The 27,258-nt window shown below is 45.4% G+C and overlaps 1 protein-coding gene across 2 annotated transcripts in view; it reads right to left on the reverse strand.

Annotated features, from left to right (window-relative positions):
* GLB1L (galactosidase beta 1 like) overlaps nucleotides 1-27,258 on the reverse strand; it is a 192,436-nt gene that overhangs the window by 122,854 nt on the left and 42,324 nt on the right. For both annotated transcript variants that reach the window (XM_078679155.1, XM_078679157.1), the window contains 3 exons: nucleotides 10,213-10,271; nucleotides 4,045-4,166; nucleotides 1,536-1,576 (listed from right to left, as the gene is read on the reverse strand). In XM_078679155.1, coding sequence (XP_078535281.1) covers nucleotides 1,536-1,576; nucleotides 4,045-4,166; nucleotides 10,213-10,271 — 222 coding nt within the window. The remainder of the gene's footprint in view (nucleotides 1-1,535; nucleotides 1,577-4,044; nucleotides 4,167-10,212; nucleotides 10,272-27,258) is intronic.

The following is a 27,258-nucleotide window of genomic DNA, read 5'->3' on the forward strand; positions in this document are numbered from 1 at the left end:
TGGATGGCGTTTTAGCGTGAATGTGTCCAGTATCCAGATTAATATTGTTTTTTCTGTTTCAAATCCGATTTGGGTGGTTCAATGTCCATGCTTGGATCCGATGGTGCTACAGGTAGCAATGTAATTTTAAGCACCAAAGCTTTCGGTGCCAAGATAGAATGTCAGTTCGATGCTGAAGATTTCGGCTCCGAGGAATGTTTCCTTGGTTTTAGTGTCGGAGGTTTCGGCTCCGAGATTATTTTATGTTTAGAGCCCAATGGTTTCAGCTTCGAAGTGGGGTTCGGCTGACTCGATCCAGAGCCGGAAGACTTCTCCGAGTGTTTTGGTGTCGAGCCGAAAGGCGGACATTAGAAACCTCTTGTCAGTGCCAACCTTGGCCCGTAGGCAGAGGTGGTGCCGAAGTCTTAGATTTTCTAGGGCGGTGGAAGGGGGGGGTCTTCCGTACTCATGTCCCCTTATCGCTGCAGCACATTGTCATCTTCGAGGACAATCTACAACTCTGCTTCGGAGTACGATGCCGCTGAAGCATTTTCTTCTTCGGCCGCTGAGACTTCCTATTGTTCGGAATCTTCGCCGAAGAGATCCGGTGTGTTGTCCAACTGCTGCCGCTGCATCTGTTGACATCAAGCCAGAAGATCACAAAGAGTTTTCTTCGATCTGAAGGATCGACACGCATCACAGTCTTGTTCTTTGTGCTTGGGGCAAAAGTACAAGTTACACACCTCATGTAGGTCCGTACGCAGATACTACACGTGGCCCAGGGGGCAGAATTTGAACGTAGTCCATTCCATCAACCAGGTGCCAGACCGACGCGGATAGGCCGCAAGGCCGCCTGCGAAAACCGCAATCGAAATTGGAGAATCCTAGATGTCGAGTCGAACCACGGAGAAAAGGGAACACGTTCTAAAACATTACCTTCGAGGGTAGAGTGGATTGCGCACTGAGGGGAATCTGAGGACCGATTCCGAAACAGAGAGCAGCAATACACATCCAAACCAAATGGCGGACAAAAACAAACAATGGAGTAGATGCCCATGCGGACTATCAGCGAAAGGAGGAGTCACCTCACCTCGTGACTGGAAAGACTTCTTCGAAGAAAAACAACTTACAAACATCCGGACCCAACAATAGATGGCAGGAGTTTGTAAAGCATGTGAACTACAGCTCTGCATGCCAAGAACATACCTTTACCTTAACACAAATGTAAATACATTCCACAGTATAAAACATATATCCAGATGGACAGAGTGCAATATGTTAGTTCTTAGTGTTTTTAAGGAAGGGGTGGGTATCATAAGCCACTTGAGGGTTTGTCATTTGCGAATTATGGCCCCGCCCCAACCTCAACAATGGTAATAAATAGCATATTACACTCTTTCTGCCGGCAGATATAATTAATATTACATATTTGGGTGCTTTTATGCACAAAATGCAGAGGTAAAGAAACTTAAATATCACAGGCAACCCTGAAATATGGAAAATACTGTGTGCAACATCTAGATGAATCAATATGGAGATCCAAGCTGCGAACTCACCGCTCCAATAGCCAAAGTTGGTGCCACCTTCAAACATGTACCTGAAAGAAAGAAGATTCATCAGCTTAGTCACAGAAATGCCAAAGACCCAAAGGTTCACAGGAGAATAAGCATGGCTCTAGTAGGCACTACTTCATTTCCACAGGGGCAGCGGTTTGATCACAGAGGCCCGGCAAATGATCAGTCTAGTTCACATCTAGGAGTCAACAGAAGGAGGAGGGAGATCTTAGTGTAAGGATTCAAGCTGCTCAGTCACACACAGAAGGCCCTGTATCTAACTGGCCCGCTAATTCTCCAGGAGAGAATCGAGTTCTATGTCCCCACTAGGAGCCTTCGCTCACTTCATTTAGCTCTGGCCAGAACCAAACGCATCAGGAAAGTGAGAACCGGAGGGCGATCATTTTCTTATTTGGCAGCCAAGAAGTGGAACGAGCTACCCCCGGAGCTACGGCTTACACCCAACGACATACTGTTTCCGAAAAAACTAAAAACGCATTTGTTCCCCAAGTATTAAGTCCCATCCCCGCAGCTTACCAGGTTATCCACTACCAGTGCCTTGATATCCCTCGGGATGAATGCAGCGCTTAACACCTTCGCTGCAGCGGCTATTCCGCCGCAGCGCTAACGGTCGCGGGAGGGCGCGCGGCTCACCTGCACGGGTGACAGAACCGTTCTGTCACGGCTCGCGGGTGAGCTGTGCTTGTGACAGAACGGTACAGTCACGGCCCCGCCCGCTTAATGAAACGCGCCGCGCAGGCACGAAATCAGCGCCGTGCAGGTGCGGTGAGCGGGCCGTGACTCAACCGTTCCGTCATGAGCACAGCCCACCCGAGGGGCGTGACGGAACGGTTCCGTCAATAGCGTCGAAGGAGTTAATAAATAAATAAATAAATAAGGGATGAAACACCAGAATATCTGAGGTATTGATCCTTGAAGAGGTAAGATTTCAGTTGCCTACTGAATTGTAGCACACAATCGTAACTCCCTGTCAGGCTCAAGGAAATAATCAAAAGTATTAGCAAACACATTCAGGAGTTCAGGAGCAATGTGAGGTTTCCAGAGGCCCAGGAAATCTAGGTTTATAAGAAACGTTTACCCTGAAATTCAGTGGTTGCTAGGGCAATGTATGATCTACACATTAAGGTGCCTAGGGCAACTAATTTCACATAATTTTAAAATGATTTGAAAGTGACTAGCCGTATAGACCAAACCACAAGGATTGAACTAATTTAGGACTGGTACCAACCCTACTCACTCCAAAGCTCCAGTAAATTCATTTATATTGGTATTTTGTTATAAACCTTTGAATGACAGAAGATTCATAGAATACCAATTGTGTTTAAAAGCACAGGAACTGAATGTATATGTGCAACAACCCAATGCAAACTGGGATTTTGTGGTAAAACATCACCTTCCACAAATATTAGACATTTTTAAGTAATTAAAATTGTATATTAAACTAATAGGACTTTCAGATAAGGACAGGGCAATTATGTTAAGATGGTTGACTACCGTTTCAACCCCTTCCCTCCTTTAGGATGTCTTCTTCAGCACAACAATTTACAAATGCACCATTGCAATTTACTTTACTATAAATCCACTAGCATTCAGAGAGTGATCAATAGATGCAGCATGTGTTGAAGACAGTCATCAATTAATCACTGCCTGCACTGATTGTGCATGTATGTGGATTCGCTCTGTATGAATGGACTGGCGGGTGCTGGAGTCGACTGGAGGGCAGAAGAAGGGGACGGGCAGAAGAAGGGGACGGGCAGCATTTAGTGGGGCTTTGTATTCTGCTAGACACACCAGTCTGCGGGTAAATCTCCTGATCACCTTCCTTTACAATTTAAATAAGCTTCCTGGGTTTAGGAGGTGGCAGCTGAATCCCTTAGATGTGTCAGAATGTGCCCTAACAGGGTGAAAGTGACTCGTCTTACTTCCTTGCCCTTGAGTGTCATCCCCTCGAGAACTGGCCTTCCAGTCTGGAGCCATTTAATATATGCCTGGGCTAGTTTAAACAGGTCCCAAAAGTGAGAGGAGGGCAACAGGTCCATGCCATGGGGGCAGCACACTGGGAATATGCACCTCCAGGATCAGAGGGGGCCCAAGACATTCAAAAGGTGCTCTCTTCTGAGTCACTAAGCTGGGTGCTCTGCGTGGTATTGCTGTTGTGCATCCGCCCTGCACGGCTTGCTGTTCCTGGATTAGCAGCATCCTTCTTCTCCACTCTGCGCAGTACAGAGCAGCCTAAAGCATCAATGCTTACTGAGCTTACACGGTCTAGCGGTCTTACCTTTGGCATTCCTGATCCTGCCATGCCAGTTCAGTCCAGCGTGTGAGCATGTACGTGCATATGTAGGTAGGTACACACGCATGTACGTACACACACATGCATTCACCCCATTATTCTTCCGCCCCTGTGATGCATGATGTCCCTGCCCCTGTCCAAGGATGTATGCCACAGGCCCATGAGTGACCCAGTCCCAGGCTGGCTGCAGACACTCACATGTTGACGCTGGCTCCGATCTCCAGCATGGCCTGCAGGGTCGCCGCCACCTTTGAGGGTTCACTAGTAGAATGGTTTCCTCCCCAGTAATCCAGCCAGCCTGTGTAATACTCCGAATTAACCTGTGGAATGAGAGTAAGGAAGAGTGTCGAGACAGGATAAACAAGAGGGGTGATATAAAGGGAATGGGAAGAGACAGGATAACAAGAGAGGTCAAAAATACAGAATAAAGAAGGGGCGAGATACAAGATGAGGACAGGGGTGTGATACAGGATAAAGAAAAAGATGAGATACAGAATAAATAGCCTACCGAGATACAGATAAAGAGAGGGCTGACATACAGATAAAGAGAGGGATGAGATACAGATAAAGAGAGTGCTGAGATACAGATGAAGAGAGGGCTGAGATACAAATAAAGAGAGAGCTGAGATACAGATAAAGAGAGTGCTGAGATACAGATATAGAGAGAGCTGAGATACAGATGAAGAGAGGGCTGAGATACAGATAAAGAGAGGGCTGAGATACAGATGAAGAGAGGGCTGACATTCAGAATAAAGAGAGGGCTGAGATACAGATAAAGAGAGGGCTGACATTCAGAATAAAGAGAGGGCTGAGATACAGATAAAGAGAGGGCTGAGATACAGATAAAGAGAGTGCTGAGATACAGATAAAGAGAGGGCTGAGATACAGATAAAGAGAGTGCTGAGATACAGATGAAGAGAGGGCTGAGATACAGATAAAGAGAGGGCTGAGATACAGATTATGAGAAGGCTGACATACAGATAAAGAGAGTGCTGAGATACAGATAAAGAGAGTGCTGACATACAGATAAAGAGAGGGCTGAGATACAGATGAAGAGAGGGCTGACATACAGATAAAGAGAGGGCTGAGATACAGATAAAGAGAGGGCTGAGATACAGATAAAGAGAGGGCTGACATTCAGAATAAAGAGAGGGCTGAGATACAGATAAAGAGAGGGCTGAGATACAGATAAAGAGAGGGCTGAGATACAGATAAAGAGAGGGCTGAGATACAGATAAAGAGAGGGCTGAGATACAGATAAAGAGAGGGCTGACATTCAGAATAAAGAGAGGGCTGAGATACAGATGAAGAGAGGGCTGAGATACAGATAAAGAGAGGGCTGACATTCAGAATAAAGAGAGGGCTGAGATACAGATAAAGAGAGGGCTGAGATACAGATAAAGAGAGGGCTGAGATACAGATAAAGAGAGGGCTGAGATACAGATAAAGAGAGGGCTGACATACAGATAAAGAGAGGGCTGAGATACAGATAAAGAGAGGGCTGAGATACAGATAAAGAGAGGGCTGACATTCAGAATAAAGAGAGGGCTGAGATACAGATAAAGAGAGGGCTGAGATACAGATGAAGAGAGGGCTGAGATACAGATAAAGAGAGGGCTGAGATACAGATAAAGAGAGGGCTGAGATACAGATAAAGAGAGGGCTGAGATACAGATAATGAGAGGGCTGACATTCAGAATAAAGAGAGGGCTGAGATACAGATAAAGAGAGGGCTGAGATACAGATAAAGAGAGGGCTGAGATACAGATAAAGAGAGTGCTGAGATACAGATAAAGAGAGGGCTGACATACAGATAAAGAGAGGGCTGAGATACAGATAAAGAGAGGGCTGACATTCAGAATAAAGAGAGGGCTGACATTCAGAATAAAGAGAGGGCTGAGATACAGATAAAGAGAGGGCTGAGATACAGATAGAGAGAGGGCTGAGATACAGATAAAGAGAGGGCTGACATACAGATAAAGAGAGGGCTGAGATACAGATAAAGAGAGGGCTGATATACAGATAAAGAGAGGGCTGAGATACAGATAAAGAGAGGGCTGACATTCAGAATAAAGAGAGGGCTGGTATTGAGAATAAAGAGAGTGCTGAGATACAGATAAAGAGAGGGCTTAAAATCAGAATAATGAGAGGGCTGAGATTCAGATGAAGAGAGGGCTGACAATCAGAATAAAGAGAGAGCTGAGATACAGATAAAGAGAGGGCTGAAACTCAGAATAATGAGAGGGCTGAGATTCAGATGAAGAGAGGGCTGGGATACAGATAAAGAGAGGGCTGACAATCAGGCTAAAACAATAAGAGTGGATGGGACACAGGATAGCACAAGTGGATGTGATACACAAAAATATGAGTGGATAAAACACAGGAAGGTGTAATATGAGTGGATGTGAAATAATAATATGAGTAAAAGATACACTGGATAGTAGGAGAGGTGAGTTACATGATAATATGGACTGCATGTGATTCACATTAATGTGAGTGGGTGAGACAAAGGATAGTAAGAATGGTGAAGATATAGAATATGAGTGGATGTAAACACAACAATATGAGTAGGTGGGACACAGGATAGAAGGAGGGGTGAGTTGTAGGATAATATGAGTGGATGTGCTAGACTATAATATGAGTGTATGTGACACAGGATAGTGGGAGGCATGAGTTATAGGATAATATGGGTAGATAAGATTAACAATAATCTGAGTGGATGGGACACAGGATGGTTAAAGGGGTGAGATATAGGATAATATGAGTGGATGTGATGCATATTAATATGACTGGATGAGAAAGAGGGCAGTAAGAGGGGTGAGACACAGGATATGAGTGGATCTGATACACAATAATATGAGTGGGTGAGACACAGGATAATAAGAGAGATGAGATAAAGGGTAATATGAGTGGATGTGATACACAATAATATGGGTGGATGTGACAGTATAGTAAGAGGGGTAAGATTCAGGATAATATGAGTGGGCATGATACACAATAATATGAGTGAATGAGAAAGGATTGCAAGAGGGGTGAGACACAGGATATGAGTGGATCTGATACACAATAATATGAGTGGGTGAGACACAGGATAATAAGACGGGTGAAAATATAGGATAATATGAGTGGATGTGATTCACAATAACATGAGTGGATGTGACAAGGGATAGTAAGAGGGGTGAGATACAGGATAATATGAGTGGGCGTGATAGACACTATATGAGTGGATCAGATAAAGGATTGCAAGGGAGGTGAGATATAGGACAGAAGAAAGATCATATAATAAGGCGGGATACAATACATATTAAGTAACTTCCTAAACGCAGAGCCCAAAATTTTAGCCAAGCTTCTGGCAAATCGCCTAATTAAAGTAATTGGGGGCCTAGTACACCCGGATCAGTCAGGCTTCATGCCGCACTGCAACACAGCTTTGAACCTACGCAGAGTTCCGAGTAGAGCAGCCACAATACAAGAATCAGCTGTGATTGTCTCCTTGGACGCAACCATGGCCTTTGATACCATCGAGTGGCCATACCTATGGGCGGTGCTCACAAAAATGGAGTTTGGACCACGCTTCATGCAATGGATATGCCTCTTGTATCAGGAACCTATGGCACAAGTAGCGATCAACAAATTATCAGCGAGGTTCGAGCTTAGTCGTGGTACACGTCAGGGATGCCCGCTTTCCCCCCTTCTGTTCGCTCTAGCATTAGAACCATTGGCAGCATGGATCCGGAGAGATCCAATTATGCGGGGGCTGTGTTGGTCCCCAGACTGGGAGGACCGCATCTTGCTATACGCGGACGACATACTACTATACTTGGCATCACCCAAGAGGTCTCTGGTAACAGTTTTGGGCATCATGGCGATATTAGGTAGATACTCCGGGTTCTCCGTCAACTGGAGTAAGTCCCTCCTCTATGTCCTTACAGGCAACCCTCCGTCCCCACCAAGAGACTGCCCAATAAAAGTTAATACATTGGGTTTCAAATATTTAGGAATATTTATTTCCTTAGACCAAACACTCCGCTACAACTGTAATCTTCTCCCACCTCTACAGAAACTTAGGCGATATATAGCTGGCTGGAAGATGCTCCCCCTCTCACTACTGGGCAAAGCGTCTCTTTTTAGAATGATATCCCTACCCCGCTTTTTTATATGCCCTGCAGAATATGTTAGATCCAGTCCCTATGACCTACTTTAAAGAAATCGAGGGCCTCCAAAGGGACTTGTTATGGGACGGGAAACCACGCATTGCTTTGACAAAATTAACGTTAAACTTGTATGATGGGGGTATTAGCCTCCCTGACATCAAGAAGTACTATTGGGCAGCTCACCTTGCAGCCATTAACCATGGTACTTATGGTCGCCCAGGTGACCCCGGTTTTGCCACGGACAGATGGCACTTCCCGGGTGGCAATTACAATAGGGCACTCTACTCAAAGCCCAATCGATACCCACTGACGGGCCCTACTAAACACTCAGTTAAAGTTTGGCATACTGCCACCAAATCCCTTGGATGGGACCGTAAACTGACGTTAGTGACTCCCCTCTGGGACTCTGAAAGGCTGGGTATTCTATGGAGATCGAAGGGATTTGACAGGTGGGAACTAATAGGGATCTCACATATTAAAGACTTGTGGGAAAATGGTGAGGTGAAGTCTTTTACCAACTCACAGCAACAATATGAGTTAGCCGAAACAGAGAGTTTTAGATATGCACAAGTGTGCCATGCACTACAGTCCCAACTCCCGACAGGATCCTCCCCTCCCAAGTCTTCCCCGCTGGAAGATAGAGTATTGGATGGTCACATACCTGAGAAGACTATCTAATTAATATATAAGAAACTGATAAATAATATGACAGATCACCTCCAGCAGCTGAGGGAAAAGTGGATAAATGAGTGTGTCTAACTAGATGCAGAAAACTGGCAGGAAGCAGTGTCCTCCCCAAGAACGGTCGCTATACCGGCCCGACTCAAATTGGTACAGCTCAAAATCCTTCACAGAGTATATCGTACGGGACCCCGACTGGTACAGATGGGTAAAGTAGAGGGAGGAAATTGTAGGAGGCAATGCGGCCAACTAGGCACGTTTATGCCGATAATATGGGAATGCCCACATATACAACACTACTGGGGTAAAATACATGAGATATTAAGTGATGTAACTGCCCTCGTCCTTCGCCCTGAGGCACGTCGGTGCCTCCTGAATGTCTGAGACCCTACTGATCGGAACACTAGTCAAACACAGTGGCTCACACTGGGGCTCATGTTGGCAAAGAGGAATATCATGCAATTATGGGGTGCAACACATTTGCCTACAGTAGAGGCCTGGAAGAAACATCTTGATTGGTGCATGCACCGAGAAAAGACGACCTACATAGTCCGGGGTTGCCCCCAAAAATGGTCCCGAATATGGAGCCCATGGAATTCATACCGGGGGGAAATATGCCGTCCACCTCGTCGTGTAAATCTGGATGACACCCCCTCCCCGTGACTCAATTCATAATGAGTGTGTTGTGAAGAATGGTTACCTTTGTTTCCACAATATACAATGATGTTGATTCCTCTGTACAGTATATTATATGTTGATGAATGTTAATAAAAAAGAAATATTAAAAAATAATATTAATGAACTGCATAATAATAAGGGGAAATATCAAGAACAATAATAGAGGAAGATTCAGGGTAGTCGGGAGAGAGGTATACAGGATCATAAAAGGCAGCGTGGCACAGCATAAAATGACAGAATGGGATGCACAATGATACAAGAGGGTGGTGTACAGGATAGCAATTGTAGATGATATACAGGATAATACCACTGGATAAGATACAGGACAATAAGAGTGGTAAGATATAGGACAGAAAGGGGCTGAGATACAGGGCAGTAGGAGGGGTGAGATACAAGACAGTAAGGGGCTGAGATACAGGGCAGTAGGAGGGGTGAGATACAAGACAGTAAGGGGCTGAGATACAGGGCAGTAGGAGGGGTGAGATACAAGACAGTAAGGGAGTGAGATACAAGACAGTAAGGGGGCTGAGATACAAGACAGAAAGGGGCTGAGATACAGGGCAGTAGGAGGGGTGAGATACAAGACAGTAAGGGGCTGAGATACAGGGCAGTAGGAGGGGTGAGATACAAGACAGTAAGGGGCTGAGATACAGGGCAGTAGGAGGGGTGAGATACAAGACAGTAAGAGGGGTGAGATACAAGACAGGAGGGAAAGCACATAATAGGAAGAGATAAAATACATAATAATGAGAACATAAGAAACTGGATAATATGAAGGGGGACATCGAGGACAATATTCGTAGAATCACAAAAAGGAGTGAGATACAGGATGACGCTGTCCCAGGAGCCTCACCAGGGGTCCTCTCGGTTCAACATGACGCTGTGCTTCAAAATCTTTTGTGATGTTGGGACCTGCAATCAGTAACAACAAGTTATCAGCTTAGTGTGGTGCTCACTCAGCAGGCCTGTTCTAAACTCGCCGGTCCTTCAGCAGGTGGTGAAGTGTAGCCCTCCACCACTAATTCATGTGCACCCTCCGTTCTATCCCTTGGCTCAGTCATGCCTCCCATGGTTAGCTGGATGTGACTGCGGGGGGGTGGGGGGGGGGCACTAATACATGGCATATCCCGGACCGCACTGGGCAGGCTAATGTACCTGCTGCCACGTTTCCTGCAACTATGCATTCACAAAGCACCCTGAACTCTCAACACCTCACAGACAAACTTAGGTATATTTTAAGCAGTTAAAACCTTGTGTGCTTAGCCCCCATCTTTGAGAGAAAAAAAGCCTCCCATAATAACACACTTTCTTAAACACACAAGCACTAATGAAATGCCATTCTCCAGCCCCGCAATGTCTTGGGCAATCACTAGAGTCTGAATTATGGAATCGGACTACAGACATTTCCGAACCTGCACTAAATATATAGATGATCTAGACAGATTTGCATGCGTCTGTATCATATAGGTGATATAGACAGATTTTCATGCGTCTGTATCATATAGGTGATCTAGACAGATTTTCATGCGTCTGTATCATATAGGTGATCTAGACAGATTTGCATCTCTCTGTATCATATAGGTGATCTAGACAGATTTGCATCTCTCTTTATTATATTGGTGATCTAGACAGATTTGCATCTCTCTGTATCATATAGGTGATCTAGACAGATTTGCATCCGTCTGTATCATACAGGTGATCTAGACAGATTTGCATGCGTCTGTATCATATAGGTGATCTAGACAGATTTTCATGCGTCTGTATCATATAGGTGATCTAGACAGATTTGCATCTCTCTGTATCATATAGGTGATCTAGACAGATTTGCATCTCTCTTTATTATATTGGTGATCTAGACAGATTTGCATCTCTCTGTATCATATAGGTGATGTAGACAGATTTTCATCGTCTGTATCATATAGGTGATCTAGACAGATTTGCATCTCTCTGTATCATATAGGTGATCTAGACAGATTTGCATCTCTCTTTATTATATAGGTGATCTAGACAGATTTTCATGCGTCTGTATCATATAGGTGATCTAGACAGATTTGCATCTCTCTGTATCATATAGGTGATCTAGACAGATTTGCATCTCTCTTTATTATATTGGTGATCTAGACAGATTTGCATCTCTCTGTATCATATAGGTGATCTAGACAGATTTTCATCCGTCTGTATCATATAGGTGATCTAGACAGATTTGCATCTCTCTGTATCATATAGGTGATCTAGACAGATTTTCGTCTGTCTGTATCATATAGTTGTGATCTAGACAGATTTGTATCTGTCTGTCATATAGGTGATATAGACAGATTTGCATCTATCATATAGGTGATCCACACAGATGGGAGACGACGGAATCTTTTTAAAAATTTGAATCTTTCTTGTGTCACTTGTAAAATACTTTGTACTTTTTAAAACGCGCACTCACCTGGTTGCCACCTTCATAGCGGGCCAGTGATACGCTTAAACAGCGACTCCTTCGCTGCAACGACCCACTCAAAACAAATGTTTTGCCGCCATTGACGGCGAGGAGTAGAGGCCACGCCTACCTCTAGGCCACGCCCACCCGCCGCATTATAAAAACGCTGCCTCTAGCGCTACATCACTAGAACCCTGCAATCTCCTGAGGCGGAAGCCGGGAGACGACGGAATCTTTTTAAAAATTTGAATCTTTCTTGTGTCACTTGTAAAATACTTTGTACTTTTTAAAACGCGCACTCACCTGGTTGCCACCTTCATAGCGGGCCAGTGATACGCTTAAACAGCGACTCCTTCGCTGCAACGACCCACTCAAAACAAATGTTTTGCCGCCATTGACGGCGAGGAGTAGAGGCCACGCCTACCTCTAGGCCACGCCCACCCGCCGCATTATAAAAACGCTGCCTCTAGCGCTACATCACTAGAACCCTGCAATCTCCTGAGGCGGAAGCCGGGAGACGACGGAATCTTTTTAAAAATTTGAATCTTTCTTGTGTCACTTGTAAAATACTTTGTACTTTTTAAAACGCGCACTCACCTGGTTGCCACCTTCATAGCGGGCCAGTGATACGCTTAAACAGCGACTCCTTCGCTGCAACGACCCACTCAAAACAAATGTTTTGCCGCCATTGACGGCGAGGAGTAGAGGCCACGCCTACCTCTAGGCCACGCCCACCCGCCGCATTATAAAAACGCTGCCTCTAGCGCTACATCACTAGAACCCTGCAATCTCCTGAGGCGGAAGCCGGGAGACGACGGAATCTTTTTAAAAATTTGAATCTTTCTTGTGTCACTTGTAAAATACTTTGTACTTTTTAAAACGCGCACTCACCTGGTTGCCACCTTCATAGCGGGCCAGTGATACGCTTAAACAGCGACTCCTTCGCTGCAACGACTCACTCAAAACAAATGTTTTGCCGCCATTGACGGCGAGGAGTAGAGGCCACGCCTACCTCTAGGCCACACCCACCCCCCCCTTTTTTTTCCCTTTTTAGGGATGTGCAATTACCGTACGCGCAGCGGACGGGCGCAGCGGGCGCGCCGTCAGCGCGCCGAAGGCGCGCCCAAGGCAAGCCCGTCTTCGCCCGTCCTCGCCAAGTCCTCGCCTCTCGCCAGACTCCCTGCCCAAAAAATCGTCTATGACAGTAACATTCTGCGGTCGCTCAACATCGGCCCCAGATGCAACAATATAGAAGGTTGCATTGGTAGTACCTCCCTCTACTGCAAGCTTTGTAATCTGGCCATACCGGAACCATGCCTGACAAGCCATAAAGAGATTAAAAGGAACGATACCTCACTCACCATCATGCAGCTGAACGTCAGATCTCTAGTTAAACACCATGCAGAGGTAAGAACTCTCCTTATGGACGAGAACCCAGACATAATGTTTCTAAGTGAAACATGGCTCAAAGATGACCTTACTAGCATCCCTAATTTAACAATACCGGACGGGTTCTCTATGACGTGCATCAATAGAGACTCAAGAGGAGGCGGCATTGCTGCCATCTACAGAACCCCCTTTACCTGCTCCTTCCAAAAGGAAAGTATCGCAGACTGCGAATGTGCCCGCTTTAAAATCTCCACGAGCCCTCACTGCACTTTCTCGGGCCTTTTTATTTACAGACCCCCGGGACCTTCTGCTAAGTTCACGGAAGAGGTCATCGATGTTACAAATGCCTTGATCACTGGCTCGGCTAATTTCACGATTTTAGGAGATCTCAATCTCCACTTAGACAATGAAACGGACGCTAAAATTAGCAACTTTGTCACGGACCTAGCCGCCCTGCAACTAACTCAGTTGGTCAAATCTCCCACACATGTAGCAGGACACTTACTTGATCCAGTATTTACTAACATTCCCGAGGCTACAACGGATGACCCTAAACCTATGGCATGGACTGATCACTCATTAATAACCCTCTCCATTCCGAATAACTCCCCTCCTAAGAAAAAATCACCCACCTCCTGTTTAAAAAGACCCTGGCATAAACTCCGACAAGGTGACCTTGCGGCCAGCTTGGGGCAACCTACCCTGGATAACACAGACGACATAGAAAAATCTTACGCGTCGTTCCAGGATTGGATCACCAAGGGGCTGGACACTATCATACCAGCCAAGTGGACAAAAGGACGTAGTACTCCTTCCAACCCTTGGTTTGACGATAGTCTGAAAAAAATGAGGAAAGCCTGCAAGAAAATAGAACGGCAATGGAGGAAGGAATATAAGCAGAATGATAAAATCTTATACTTGGCTTCGCTGAAATCATACCACAAGGCAATTCGGTCAGCCCGTGCTGCCTTCTACGCCTTTGAAATAAAATCCAGTTCAAACCCCACGAAAACTATCTTCCAAATTGTGCAAAAAATACAAAACGGAGCCAAACCGGCCACTCATATCACCTCCACGCAACAATGTGAAGAACTAGCTACCTTCTTCACGGACAAGGTGAAGAAAATTTACAACACCTTCACCCAGGACATCCCAGGAGACGTCGATTCTCCTAACGCCACCTTCGGAGACGCCAGGCTCACTCGCCTACCCGCCATCTCCAGTGAAGAACTTACTAAACTTTGTAGGAAGGTGAAGTCGGGTGCTCCAACAGACCCAATGAGACCTAGTCACTTTCTAGGAGCCTTGGAATTCTTCCTCCCACCCCTAACCGTGATTCTGAATCTATCATTTGCTACGGCCACGGTACCCATCTGCTGGAAACAGGCCTGGGTAACTCCGATTATAAAAAAACCCTCCCTAGACCCCGCTAAACCAGAGAATTACCGGCCTGTCTCACTGTTACCTTGGGTCGCTAAATTAGCGGAAGCCCACGCGAATAAAATACTCAGTGAGTATATGGCGAAAAATAATATCCTGGACCCCTCCCAACATGGCTTCAGGCCGGGCCATAGTACGGAATCCGCGCTCCTTACCTCCACTGAGAGCCTGCGGGAAATCATGGACACCGGTAAAAGTGCCGCGCTGATACTGCTCGATCTTAGCGCGGCCTTTGACACGGTGTCACATGCCATTCTGCTAAAACGCCTGGAAAATATAGGAATCGTGGACTCGGCGCTCCAATGGTTTCGGTCATTCTTAACCAGCAGATCATTCAGGGTATCTGCCCCTCCGTTTATCTCCAAACCCCAAGACATAGGACAAGGTGTCCCACAGGGTTCGGCTCTCAGTCCCTCCCTGTTTAATCTATATATGCAACCTTTGGCGGAGGTTGCTAAAACATGGGGCCTCACAATGGTGTCGTATGCTGACGACACTCAGTTGGTCATCAGCCTTAGTGAGGCCCCCTCCCTGGAGGGCACCAACTTCAGGGATGGACTGTCTGCTGTAGCCAAGTGGATGACAGCAAATTGCCTCCAACTGAACGGTGGCAAAACCGAGGTACTGATAATGGGAAAAAACAGCAACAACTGGAACGATCTATGGTGGCCTCAGTCCCTGGGCCCAGCACCCCCTCCAAAAAACTTAGTAAAAAATCTAGGGGTATGGCTGGACTCAACCCTGAGCTTCCAAGCGCACACAAAAAAAGTCGCCGCAACCTGCATTGGACTACTGAGAAGCCTATACCCCATCCTAGGCTACTTCGACTCCAAGACACGACAACTCATAGTACAGTCTACTATCTTGTCAAGACTGGACTATGCGAGCGTCCTGTTGCTGGGAGCTAATAAAGCTGAGATAAAAAGATTCCAAAGAATCCAGAACTCGGCGGCTAGAGCGATAGTAGGCCTTCCAAGAAGGTGCTCAGTAAGAGCGACTATGTACAGACTTCACTGGCTGCCCATAGAAGCCCGTATCCAGTTCAAGGCCCTCTTATTTGCCTTTAAAATCTTGAAGAATGAAGGCCCAGAGCTTCTCCGTCCTCTGCTGACCCCCTATAAACCCAAACGGAACCTCCGGTCTATGGGGCAACATCTAGCTCTGATACCCCAGACGTAATTCTGTCGCATCGGAGGTCGCTCTTTCAAACTTCTGGGGGCCAAGCTGTGGAACTCCCTCCCTCTCCACATCCACTGCATGGATGATCTGCTAGCCTTCCGAAGAGCGATTAAAACCCATCTATTTCCCGCCCCGTAGGTCCCTCTCTCGCATCCAGTAGATTGTGTTACGGTTCTAGCGCCGGGACGCCCCGTCGCTGGGGCAGCTGTTGCGCTCTACAAAACAGGTAACATAACATAACATGTGCATCTGTCTATTATATAGACGATCTAGACAGATTTGTATCTGTATCGTATAGGTGATCTAGACAGATTTGTTTCGGTCTATCATATAGGTGATCTAGACAGATTTATATCGGTTTGTCATATAGGTGATCTAGACAGATTTGCATCTATCATATAGGTGATCCCCACAGATGTGCATCTGTCTATTAAATAGACGATTGTAAAAAGCTAGAATGGGATTGGAGACAGGCTTACTCTCCTCTAGCTAAAATAGCCGTTAGGAAAGCTCAGAACAACTATTACTCTTTGGTGAAGGCTGCCAAAGGCCATTTTGTTGCTGAGCGTATTGCCCAATCAAAAAATAATTGTAAAGAAATAGTCTCAATTGTTCAAAGCTTCCTCGACCCTCGGGCAGAACATAGGACCTTTTCTGGGTCCAATGATTGGTGTGAACAGCTTTCAGTTTTTTTAATTGATAAAATTAAAGCTATACAGGACAGCCTTGGATGTGCCACACAGACTCAGGAGACTCAGTTCCATCCTAAAACCGTAATGCCGGGTTTAGTGTGCCCTTCTTTGGCTACATTTTCACCCATTCCGCTATTCGACACCCTGTCTATTCTTAAATCACTCAAATCAGGCTCTCCTGCAGACCCTTGTCGAGCGAGGCTACTGGCAGCAGTTGCGGATATAGTTAACACGGAAATTAACAACATTGTTAATATGTCCCTTCTGGCTGCCACGATTCCACTTGAGTGGAAGCAGGCAAAACTTCTTCCCTTGCTGAAAAAACCCTCACTCAATCCTACAATTCCGGCTAGCTATCGTCCAATCTCACTCCTCCCGGCTGTGGCTAAGGTGTGTGAGAAAGCTGTCCATAAGTAGCTCTCTGAGTTTGTTGAGACCTCGTGCGCTCTCCACCCTGCCCAGTTGGGTTTTAGGGCGTCTCACAGTACTGAGACGGCCTTGGTTGAGATGGCAGAAGACTCCTAGAAGTCTGAATACGGGCGTCCCCCAGGGCTCTACATTGAGCCAGCTTTTGTTCAATGTTTATATGACGCCCCTGGTCTACTTGGTAGAGGAGCTGGGGGCTAAGATCATAGCATACGCTGACGACACCCAGCTCCTCTTCACGACAACAAAATTGACTTCTCTCTGACCTCTGCAAAGAGCTGCCTCGCTGAGGTCTTTAAGTGGCTAGTAAAGGCCCAACTGAAGTGCAATGAGGAGAAATTGGAAGTGCTCCTCTATGGCTCTTTCCCCTCGCATTTCAGAGAGGATATTTGGCCGGTGGGGTATCCTCTTCCCAGTTCGTCCGGGTGTCCAGCAAAAAATCTGGGGGTTTGGTTTGGAGAAGATTTGAGATTTCGGCCTCAGATTAACAAACTGGTAGGTGTGTGCTTTGGCACACTGAAACGGCTAAAGAAGTTTCCGGCGCTTCTACCAAAAAGGGCCAAGGAGCTGGTGACCCGCGCACTCATTCTGTTAAGGTTAGACTAGGCCAACGCTTTGTACATTGGTCTCCCGGCATATCAGTTAAAAAAGCTCCAGATTGTCCAGAATGTGACGGCTAATGCCTTGTTGGGTATGCCAGGAAGATCTAGTGCCAGTCAGAACCTTCGTGAGTTGCATTGGCTCCCGGTGGAGCAGCGGGTACGGTTTAAGGCTCTTACATTAGTTCACGGTGCCCTTTACAAGTTAGGGCCGCAATACCTTAGGAGACGGTTTTCGTTTTGTGAGCCGTCTCGTTATCTGCGTTCTACAGGGCAATGCCTTGCTGTTATTACAAGGTTCGGCCAGCCCCGGCTAGGAGATAGTTCCCTTTCTTTTAAAGCGGCCATGGCTTGGAATGCCCTGCCTCTGGAATTACGTAACATTGAGAGCCTCCGGGTGTTCAAAAAACAGTTAAAAACCCTGCTATTTAAGTAATCTTATGTTGGTTATTTCCTTCCCTTCTCTACCATTTGGCTTTCGCGCCCGGACACTTCCGAGTAGCCATGCACGTTATAAGTGGAGGCTAACATAACATAACGTAACGATCTAGACAGATTTGTATCTATCATATAGGTGATTTAGACAGATTTGCACCTGTCTCACATTTAAGTGATCTAGACAGACGTGCATCTAGACAGATTTGCATCTGTCTGTATCATATAGGTGATCGAGACAGATTTGCATCTGTCTGTATCATATAGGTGATCCAGACAGATGTGTACTGTCTATATCATATAGGTGATCGAGACAGATTTACATCTGTCTATATCATGTAGGTGCTCGAGACAGATTTGTATACCAACACTATTTGCATCGGTCTATCATATAGGTTGTGGTATATAAATAAATAATACCGGATCTAGGTTTGACTGGACATAGCAATAAAAGATAGCTCAATAAATAAGAGTCAAGATTCGAGGTAGTAGGAGTTTGCAGGTTTAATACAGCATAAAGGACAGGAACAGGACAACCTGCACAGGAATGGGATGGCAGCTGCCTGGGGGCAGGATCTGGAATGAGCGCGCTAACTTTAATAACAATACACAAGCATATATACTAAAACAGTTGCAATTGCAATACATACAATAGGCGGAGCAGTGGGTGTGGTCAATAGCAGTCGCGAAAGATAAGGGTGAAAGTGGGTGTAACAGGAGGCGTATACATAGACATGTGATGTAAACGTAACAGAATATGTCATAAATGGGGCGGAAACATGGAGGGGGCTACCTAAGGAGCCGGGACCTCTAACCTAGTGGTGCGCGCAAACTAACAATGACGCGTTACTAGGAGAAGCTAGGGGCTATGACTTCTGCGCTAGGAGCAGAGACTGAAGTCTGGAGAGTCAGGGCGACATGTACCTAACACTATCTAGTATCTGATGTTTAGGGAACATGTTGATAGAATCCAAAAGTTATCGGGGTAAAGGCTAACAGACTCTAAGACTGGTGCATGCATTATTCTACATGTAGTGCGTGATGAAGAAGAATATTAAATGACCATAAATGCAGTATTTCTCTTACATGGAGACGTAAAGGCTAGACTGTGACGGAAACTATTGATGCGATTCAGTAGCTTAGGAATGCAGAGAAGGAGGGCTGGACTGATAACTAGAATCATAACATACTTTTGGCAGACTATTAGGCAGAGCCAGGCCGAGCCGGGCACTGTGAGGCAGGAAGTAAGTGAAGGGTCAGGAACACAGGTGGGGGCTGTATCGCTCCTCAGCGAGGGCTCAGGAGACAGGAGCTGAATCTGGTGTCCGGGCCCTTTTGAGGCCTAGAAACGGGGACTTTACAATGAAATAACGTGCACACTGGGAAACGTGGCAACGTAGCTTTACATAGGCCTAATATTCGTAGTATTCACGAGAACTGGAAACTGGCATACTAGGGATGGACACAACTATAATTGCGTCTTTAATCGAACATGGGGAATACATATGCATATTAATCATGCACACATAACATAAGATGGGGGACACGTAGGGACACAGAACATGGCAAAATTTACTTTTCCACATTCCCTCCTTGTCACTACGTTTCCATCAGGAAACATCAATATTCATGATACCATCTATCATTTCATACAGTATCATTTGCTCGTCTCGGATTTTCTTGGAACGGGATTTAGAACGGGACTTGGGACTAGGAATACAAGAGGTAGCACAAATGCCACAAATCGCAGGGCCACATTGTATACATAGGCAGCAACTGAATATGATCGCTACTGCAATACCTAGAAAGGACAATACTTTCCATCCCCAGGCGGAAATTATATTCCAGAACCAACCGGACCATGTCCAGGTGCCCGGATCTTGGTGTAACATATGGGCAATTTTATGGAGTCTGGTTATAGCTGAATAAACAGACGGCGCGTTATTTGGAATGAAAATGCAGCAACTAGATCCGATGACTCTACAAGCCCCGCCCCTATCGGCCAGTATGACGTCAAGGACGAGACGATTCTGGAGCACGACAATTCTCATAAAGGATTGCTCTCCGGTTAAGTTACCTAGAGCAGAAGTAGTCTCAATCACTACTGCTTCAAGGGTTCTGGTTAATCTACGTATCAGTTTACTATTTACGACAGTACCTAAATAGGGAAAGACACCTTTATTGATATCTATATATTGTTCTAGAGCAGTTTCAGTATAATCGACAATCGGGAGGTCTCTCTTGTGTCTAGTATGTACTAGGTGGGAATTCCTATGATAGTCAGGTGGGGCTAGAAAAACTGGTGGCAGTAGAAATGCAATGTAACAGGTTCCCTCCCAATCGAGGGGCAGACGAACATATGCGGTCTGACCACAAACAAAATAAGAATGACGTGAGGCTTTGAAAATAGATTTCCTACTGTCACTATACTTGACAATAGTAGTACAATCACTATGTCCTACATGTACGGAACCATTCTTTCGGACACATAATTCGCCTTTAACTGGTAGTACTGACATAGCAGGTAAGTCTGGAGTAGTATCAGACTGAACATTCAGGACCATGAAATTCGAAGAATAATTACCTAAATTATAAACTTCAATTTCTAGATCTAACCCTGTTCTGTGGGGAAGACCTTGCTTGTCTGGAAAACATGTACTGTTAAGAAAAGACATATCTGTTGAGGATGACGTTAACGTGGACCATGCTCCACACGAACCATTAGGTGAAAATGGATAAGGAAAGAGTGGCAGAACTCCCTTCGGTGTCTGGAAAGGGGGGAGTCGACCACACACCCAACAATTAGTGGCATTGCTGGTCTGGTGTGAATAATGTAACATGCGGATAAAGAAATTATTACGCATAGCAAGACGATAAGATAGTTCATGAGGAGGCAGATCACTAAACGTGTGCTCTATTGCAACATTAGAAGACTTATTTACATGAGAAATAGGAAAATACAAATAAAAAGCATAACTTGTGCAGGTAGTCATAAGGCTGAAAAACAATATGAAACTTAGAAAAACGATACATCGGATTGAGTTTTGACTAACTCTCTCACTATGGGGGTCTATTTTATACATGTCAGAAACCGGTCTAACCGTTTCACCTAGGGGAGGACTTAGACAATCAAACTGGCTGACTTATTTTACTAGACCTTAATTTCTTCTTATACTCCTGTTGCGGAGTTTTCTCTAACAGGGAGGGTTTAGTATCATTGTCTTTTGCGGGACAGTCCTTAAGAATAGTACTTTGGCAGTTTTTCAAATCCTCGGGAATGTTCTTAGAAACAGTCTTTAATCCATAAAACTTTTTCACGTGAGACAGGTGGACCCAGCCCTTCCTGCCTTCCAGCTTGACGGCAGTACGGGTGGCCAGGAGGACCTGTTTTGGCTCCTTCCAGCGAGGCTCCAGCGGACTTGAACGATCAAAGTTCCTCACAAGGACCAAACATCCGGGAACGATGTCATGCGGTGCCACCTCGGTATTGTCTGGAAATGCGGCGGAAACCTGTGAACGACAAGAGTGCAAGGCAGACATCAAGGAAGCTAGGTAATCTGTCAGCATATTACTTGAAACATCGGTAATACTTCGGGGTCTAGGTGTACCCCACATGTTAGGGGGGCGGCCGAATACGACCTCATACGGGGACAGACCTGATCTGGAATGTGCGACCATGCGCATATAAAACAAAGCGACTGGCAGAGCTACTAGCCAGTCTACACCTTTCTCTTTACAAATCTTGGCAATACGGATTTTCAGGGTCTGGTTATGTCTCTCTACGAGACCGGCTGCTTCTGGATGGCGTACACAATGGAACTTCCACTGGTACCCTAACAACAGGGAAACATGTTTCATAAGCCCAGATGAGAATGGCTGGCCGTTATCAGAATATACGACTCTAGGGAGTCCATAACGGGGGAAGAACTCACGAACCAACTGCTTGGCAGTGGTCGCGGCTGTGTAATCTGGGACTGGATATGCCTCTGTCCATCTGGACAAAGCGCATACAACTACAAGGACATACTTGAAACCTCGACATCGCTCCATCTGAATATAATCCATCTGGAGGACTTCAAAAGGGTGGTCAGGGGGCTGGAATCCACCTTGTTCCACCGGAACACTTTTACCTGGATTAAACTGGCAACATATCATACAGGTACGGACTTTCTGCTTGGCTGCAGCTCGTAAATACTTGTTGAACCAAATGTTCTGGATACTGTCTAACATAGCTTTTTCTCCTAAATGTGCTGGACTATGTGCGGTATTGATAATGACTTGAACCATTGAGTCGGGGAGAAACCATGTGGCTCTACCCTTCGTTACCCATCCCTGATCTGTCTGGACCCCTCCTTGTTCGGACCATTTCTTGATTTCATCGGGAGTAGCATGTAACTGGATATCTATGACATCTTGAGTAGGGTCCTTAACTGTCATGCATGTAGTCGGATCTGGAGTAGGTGTCTGTGTCGGGTTAACTGGCATGTCTGGAGTCTGTGCTGTAAGCTTGGCTGTGCGATCTGCTAGATCATTACCTTGAGAAATAATGTCAGTAACTTTCGTATGTGCTTTGCACTTCATGATAGCAATAGATGTCGGTAAATGTATGGCATCTAACAGAGCTTGAATAAGGAGACCATGCTGAATCTTGGTTCCATGAGAAGTCATGAAACCTCTCTCCTGCCAGAGCACTCCGAAGTCGTGTACAACTCCGAATGCGTAGCGTGAATCTGTGTAAACATTAACTTTCAGGTTCTTAGCGTGTATGCAGGCTTGTGTCAGAGCAACTAGCTCTGCTGCTTGAGCAGACAGGGTGTCAATACGGTGTGTTTCTATAACTTCAGTGTCAGTAGTCACTGCATACGCGGCTACTAGTTCTCCTGTACTTGTTCTCATACATGAACCATCCACATAAAGTGTCAGGTCGGGATCTGGTAATGGAATATCTGTCAGATCTTGTCTTGGCTTAGTCATAGTATTAACTACTTCCACACAGTCGTGTGTGACAGGATTCGAATTAACTGATGGTAACAGTGTAGCAGGATTTAGAACGTTGCAGCGTCTGATTTCTATGTGTGGCTGGAACAATGTCAATTCATAACCTGTTAAACGTGCAATTGTCAAGTGCTGAGTTTGTGTTCGGTTTAAAAGAACTTCCACGGAGTGTGGAACTTGTACTGTCAAGGAATGTCCTAATACTATGGAATCACTTTGTCTGATAGCTAGTGCTGTGGCTGCAACTGACTTAAGGCACGCAGGCAGAGCCTGGGCTACAGGATCTAATGTGCTCGAAAAATAAGCACAGGGCTTGTATTGTCCTGCTTGATCTTGTGTGAGAACAGATAATGCTGTACCATCACGTTCTGTGACAAAAAGTGTAAAAGGCTTACTGTAGTTCGGTGTAGCTAGAACTGGAGCTTGGCATAAAGCTTTCTTTAACTCATTGAAACTAAGTGTATGTTCAGATGTCCAAGGGAGGACAGTCGATACGGCTGCCTCCTGTGTCGTTAACTGTATCAGTGGTTTAGCTAGAAATGCATACTGAGGAATCCATTGTCTACAATAAGAAGTAAGGCCGATAAAAGCACGTACCTCCTTCTGTGTCTTGGGCTGAGGAATACTCGCTATTAACTGGATACGGTCTGGTGTCAACTGCCTACCCCACTTGGACAGCAAGTGGCCTAAGTAGATCACTTGCTGGACACAGAATTGAAGCTTTGAAGGGGACACCTTGTGCCCCATCTCGGCAAGGAAATACAAGACTGTAAGCGATGCTCGCTCGCAAGCACGTTCAGAACGGGCTGTGATCAGCAGATCATCAACATACTGGAGCAGGGCAGTGTCAGTTGGCATGTGAATGTTGTCTAGTTGTCTTTTAAGTGCTTGACTGTAAATGCTAGGACTTTCTGTGAAACCTTGAGGAGCTCGTGTGAACATATAGCTTCTTCCATTTAAACAAAATCCGAAAAGAAACTGGCTGTCTGGATGAATGGGGACACTGAAAAACGCGTTCTTGAGGTCTATGACTGTGAAAAATGTTGCCTCAGAATCAATGGCTGTCAATAGGGAAGAGATATCTGGAACAACTGGGTACTGGGGAATAATACATTTATTGAGTTCTCGAAGGTCAATCACTAATCGATATACTGGGGGTGCATTTGGATCAGTACGTTTCATGACTGGAATGATCGGAGAATTACATACATTGGAGTCAGTTTCTACAACTACTCCTTGAGCCATGAGCTCGTCAATAATTTTGGATAAGGCTGCTACAGCCTCAGGTGGTAATCTGTACTGTCTGATTCGTGGCAGGACTACACCTGGTTTGAGAGTCACACGATGGGGTGTGATTTGCATGAAACCCACATCAGTTGGACCTTGTGCCCATAGATGCTGCGGGACATTAGACAATCTTGGATCAAAATCTCGTAATACATAGTGACCCTTGAAGTCACGTAAAAACAATCGTATTCCCTCTGGGGAACAGCAAATAACTGCACCTAATTCTTTCAGTGTCTTAATGCCTAACAAATTTTCTGGACATGACTTCGTAAGTAACAGATCAGTAGTGCGGGACAATGGACCTACTTCTAGAGTAACTGGCTTTGAAATCTCATTTACAATAGGCTTTCCTGAAAATCCAAGGGAAACCTTTCTAGAGCCTGAGAGCGGAGCCCCTGGAACTTCGGCGTGACTGATGGTCGTCCTACTTGCCCCTGTATCAATCAGAAACTTTCTGTCTTTCCCTAGTACTTGACTATGAACATAGGGACCTTCTTGATCTACAGGAATCTCGATGAGAGGCAAGCCTACCTCCCTCTCTAGGCTGTTTCATGAGTACTGTTGGTACTCTGGATACTCAGACTGTGCATACTGGTACATCTGCTGTGTAACATGCTGTGTTGCAGCAATAGGCTGCGGTGCTGGAACTGTCTGTTGTGCATTCTGTGGCTGAGAAGTCTGTGAAACTTGTTCTTGTCTAGGCGGACGTGGTCTTTCTTTAGTCTTACCAGTAGCTATATTGTGTTTCAGAACTGCACACTCGTTTATAAAATGACCTGGCTGTTTACAATAATTACATGTCCCTTTAACGGGAGCTGCAGGATGACTGGCTTGATTCGGACCCCTCTTCTGACTGTCTTGTGGAACAGATTGTGCAACTAGTACTTTCATTTTCGTGTCTTTCATACGTTTTCTCTCGTGTTCTTGCTCTTCTCTGATTCTATTCTGGTGGTACTGGAGCATCTGTAACATCTGGGACGGGGTACTAGCTTGCCATGTACTTTCGACTTTCAAAACTCGATTCTTAACTTGTGGACTAGAATTCTCAACTAATTTAGTAACAAAAAGATGAGGGTATGACTCACTACTCGTCTTCAAGCCACTGTTTATAATAAAGCATTTCTCAAATCTAGAATAAAAATCACTAGTATCTTCGTCTTGTTTCTGTTTACAGGCTGAGATTGCATCCCAGTCTTCCTTTTTAGTGGCTAATAATCTGGGCAAAACTTGTATTAACAGTTCTGGTAATTCTTTACATTTCTCTCCAAGACCGGTACCTGGTACTCGTATCTTATCTTCAGCTTCTAGAACTGCCCAACCGATCTTTTTCTCTCCCACCTCCCAATCTTTTTCCTTGAGTTTCTCGTATACCCCTGCAGGCAATAGGACTTTTAGCATTTTAATAATATCTGGATAAGTGTATTCTCCCATACGGAGCATGTCTTTTAATTCTCGGTGGAACCCTGCTGGATCTTTGTCGTGACAGGGAATTAATTTCTTCATCTCTAAGAGTTCCATCTTTGTAATCGGGGTGTAAACAAATACTCTTTGCATTTCACCACCTGCTGTCCTGACTGGGTGTACTTCTCGTAGCGGGTTCTGTCTATCTATGTAAAACGGTTTACTTTCTGGAGGTGAGACATGAACAAAATGCGGGTTCAGAAACATACTATATTTGTGGCGCTGTTCTAGAATGACACTAATTAAATCGGTACCTAAACCTTTCCATTTATACTGGAGTAACTCGTTCAGGACATCATGTAACGGACCTGGATCAGAATGTTGACCCTCATACAATGTGATGAGGGGCTGGATCATATACATACCCACCAGTCGCTGCTCGGCTGGGGGCAATTTCAGAAACATGTGTGCCACTATTTCATCTGGAAAAGTGGTAGAATCAGTAATCCATCGGACTGCTGATCGGACTAGTTCTTGTTCATGCATAGTACTTAACTCACTATAACCGATTCGTGATTTCAGAATGTGATCGGTAGCTTGAAATACTTGTTCTAGAGAACCTTGTTCCGGTGCTGAATGATGAAAAACTGACTTGCGTTCTAGGCGTAAATAGCGGTCTGGAAATCTAGATTTTCCTACATACGCTATTCTGGCGGGATTCTCGTCGTCTACCTCTTCCGTAGGAGAGTCATTCTCTTTCTCGCTTACTTGTGCTGCTTTACGTTGTTCGTGTAACCTTATTATTTCCTTACGAATTTTCTTGTACATACTCTCTATACTACTGATAGTTCTGTGCTTACCCTCGGCTATATTATCACTCCACCTTGTCAGGATTCTCATTTCGCTCGGATCTTTGGACGGATAATCTTGTTCCCTTATTAAACAATTAATCAGAAACTTTAATATCATGAGCTGGATTTCAGCTTTCCTTTGAGACATGGCTTCGCCAATACTTTCTGGATCATCCCCTGTACGGATGAAACGATATATTCTGTCTAGATCTTCTTTCATATCTGGTAGGGTGTCCAAATACCCGGTCACCCGTCTTACACGTATGGAATATATAACCGTACTATCATCACCTGCGACTGGATCATAGCGGCATTCAGTAAGAGCTCGTCGGATATCTGCAACGGACTTATATTTGGGCGTACGCTGTAACGCACATTCATGTAACTCGACTAACGTTAAACGTTGGTGTGGTGGCGGGGTACCAGGAGGACCTCCTCCTGCGGCCCCTAAACTGGAATCGTCGACTGATACTCTTCGTGCTGGCAGAGTGGCGGGAAGTTGTAATGTAGGCTGGACCGGGGGTACCGTAGCAGGTACTCCGGTATCTGGAGGAGCAGGAATGGCATGATTTACAGGGACTGTCGGAACAGGATTTGCATATTCTGGGACTGTGTCGTCCAAGTAGGACGAGATGAAAATATCAGCTGCGGTCGGTTTGTGACGTAGCTTGGTCGGAACTAATGGTGGCGGAAAATTACTGGATGCCTCCGGGGTCGCTTTTGGCAAGCCCTCGGCAAGAAGAGGATACATACCCTTTATGAGGGCATTCCTCTGTCTGT

Source organism: Lissotriton helveticus, chromosome 3_1, assembly GCF_964261635.1.
Source record: "Lissotriton helveticus chromosome 3_1, aLisHel1.1, whole genome shotgun sequence".
In the NCBI taxonomy this organism is placed as follows: domain Eukaryota; kingdom Metazoa; phylum Chordata; class Amphibia; order Caudata; family Salamandridae; genus Lissotriton; species Lissotriton helveticus.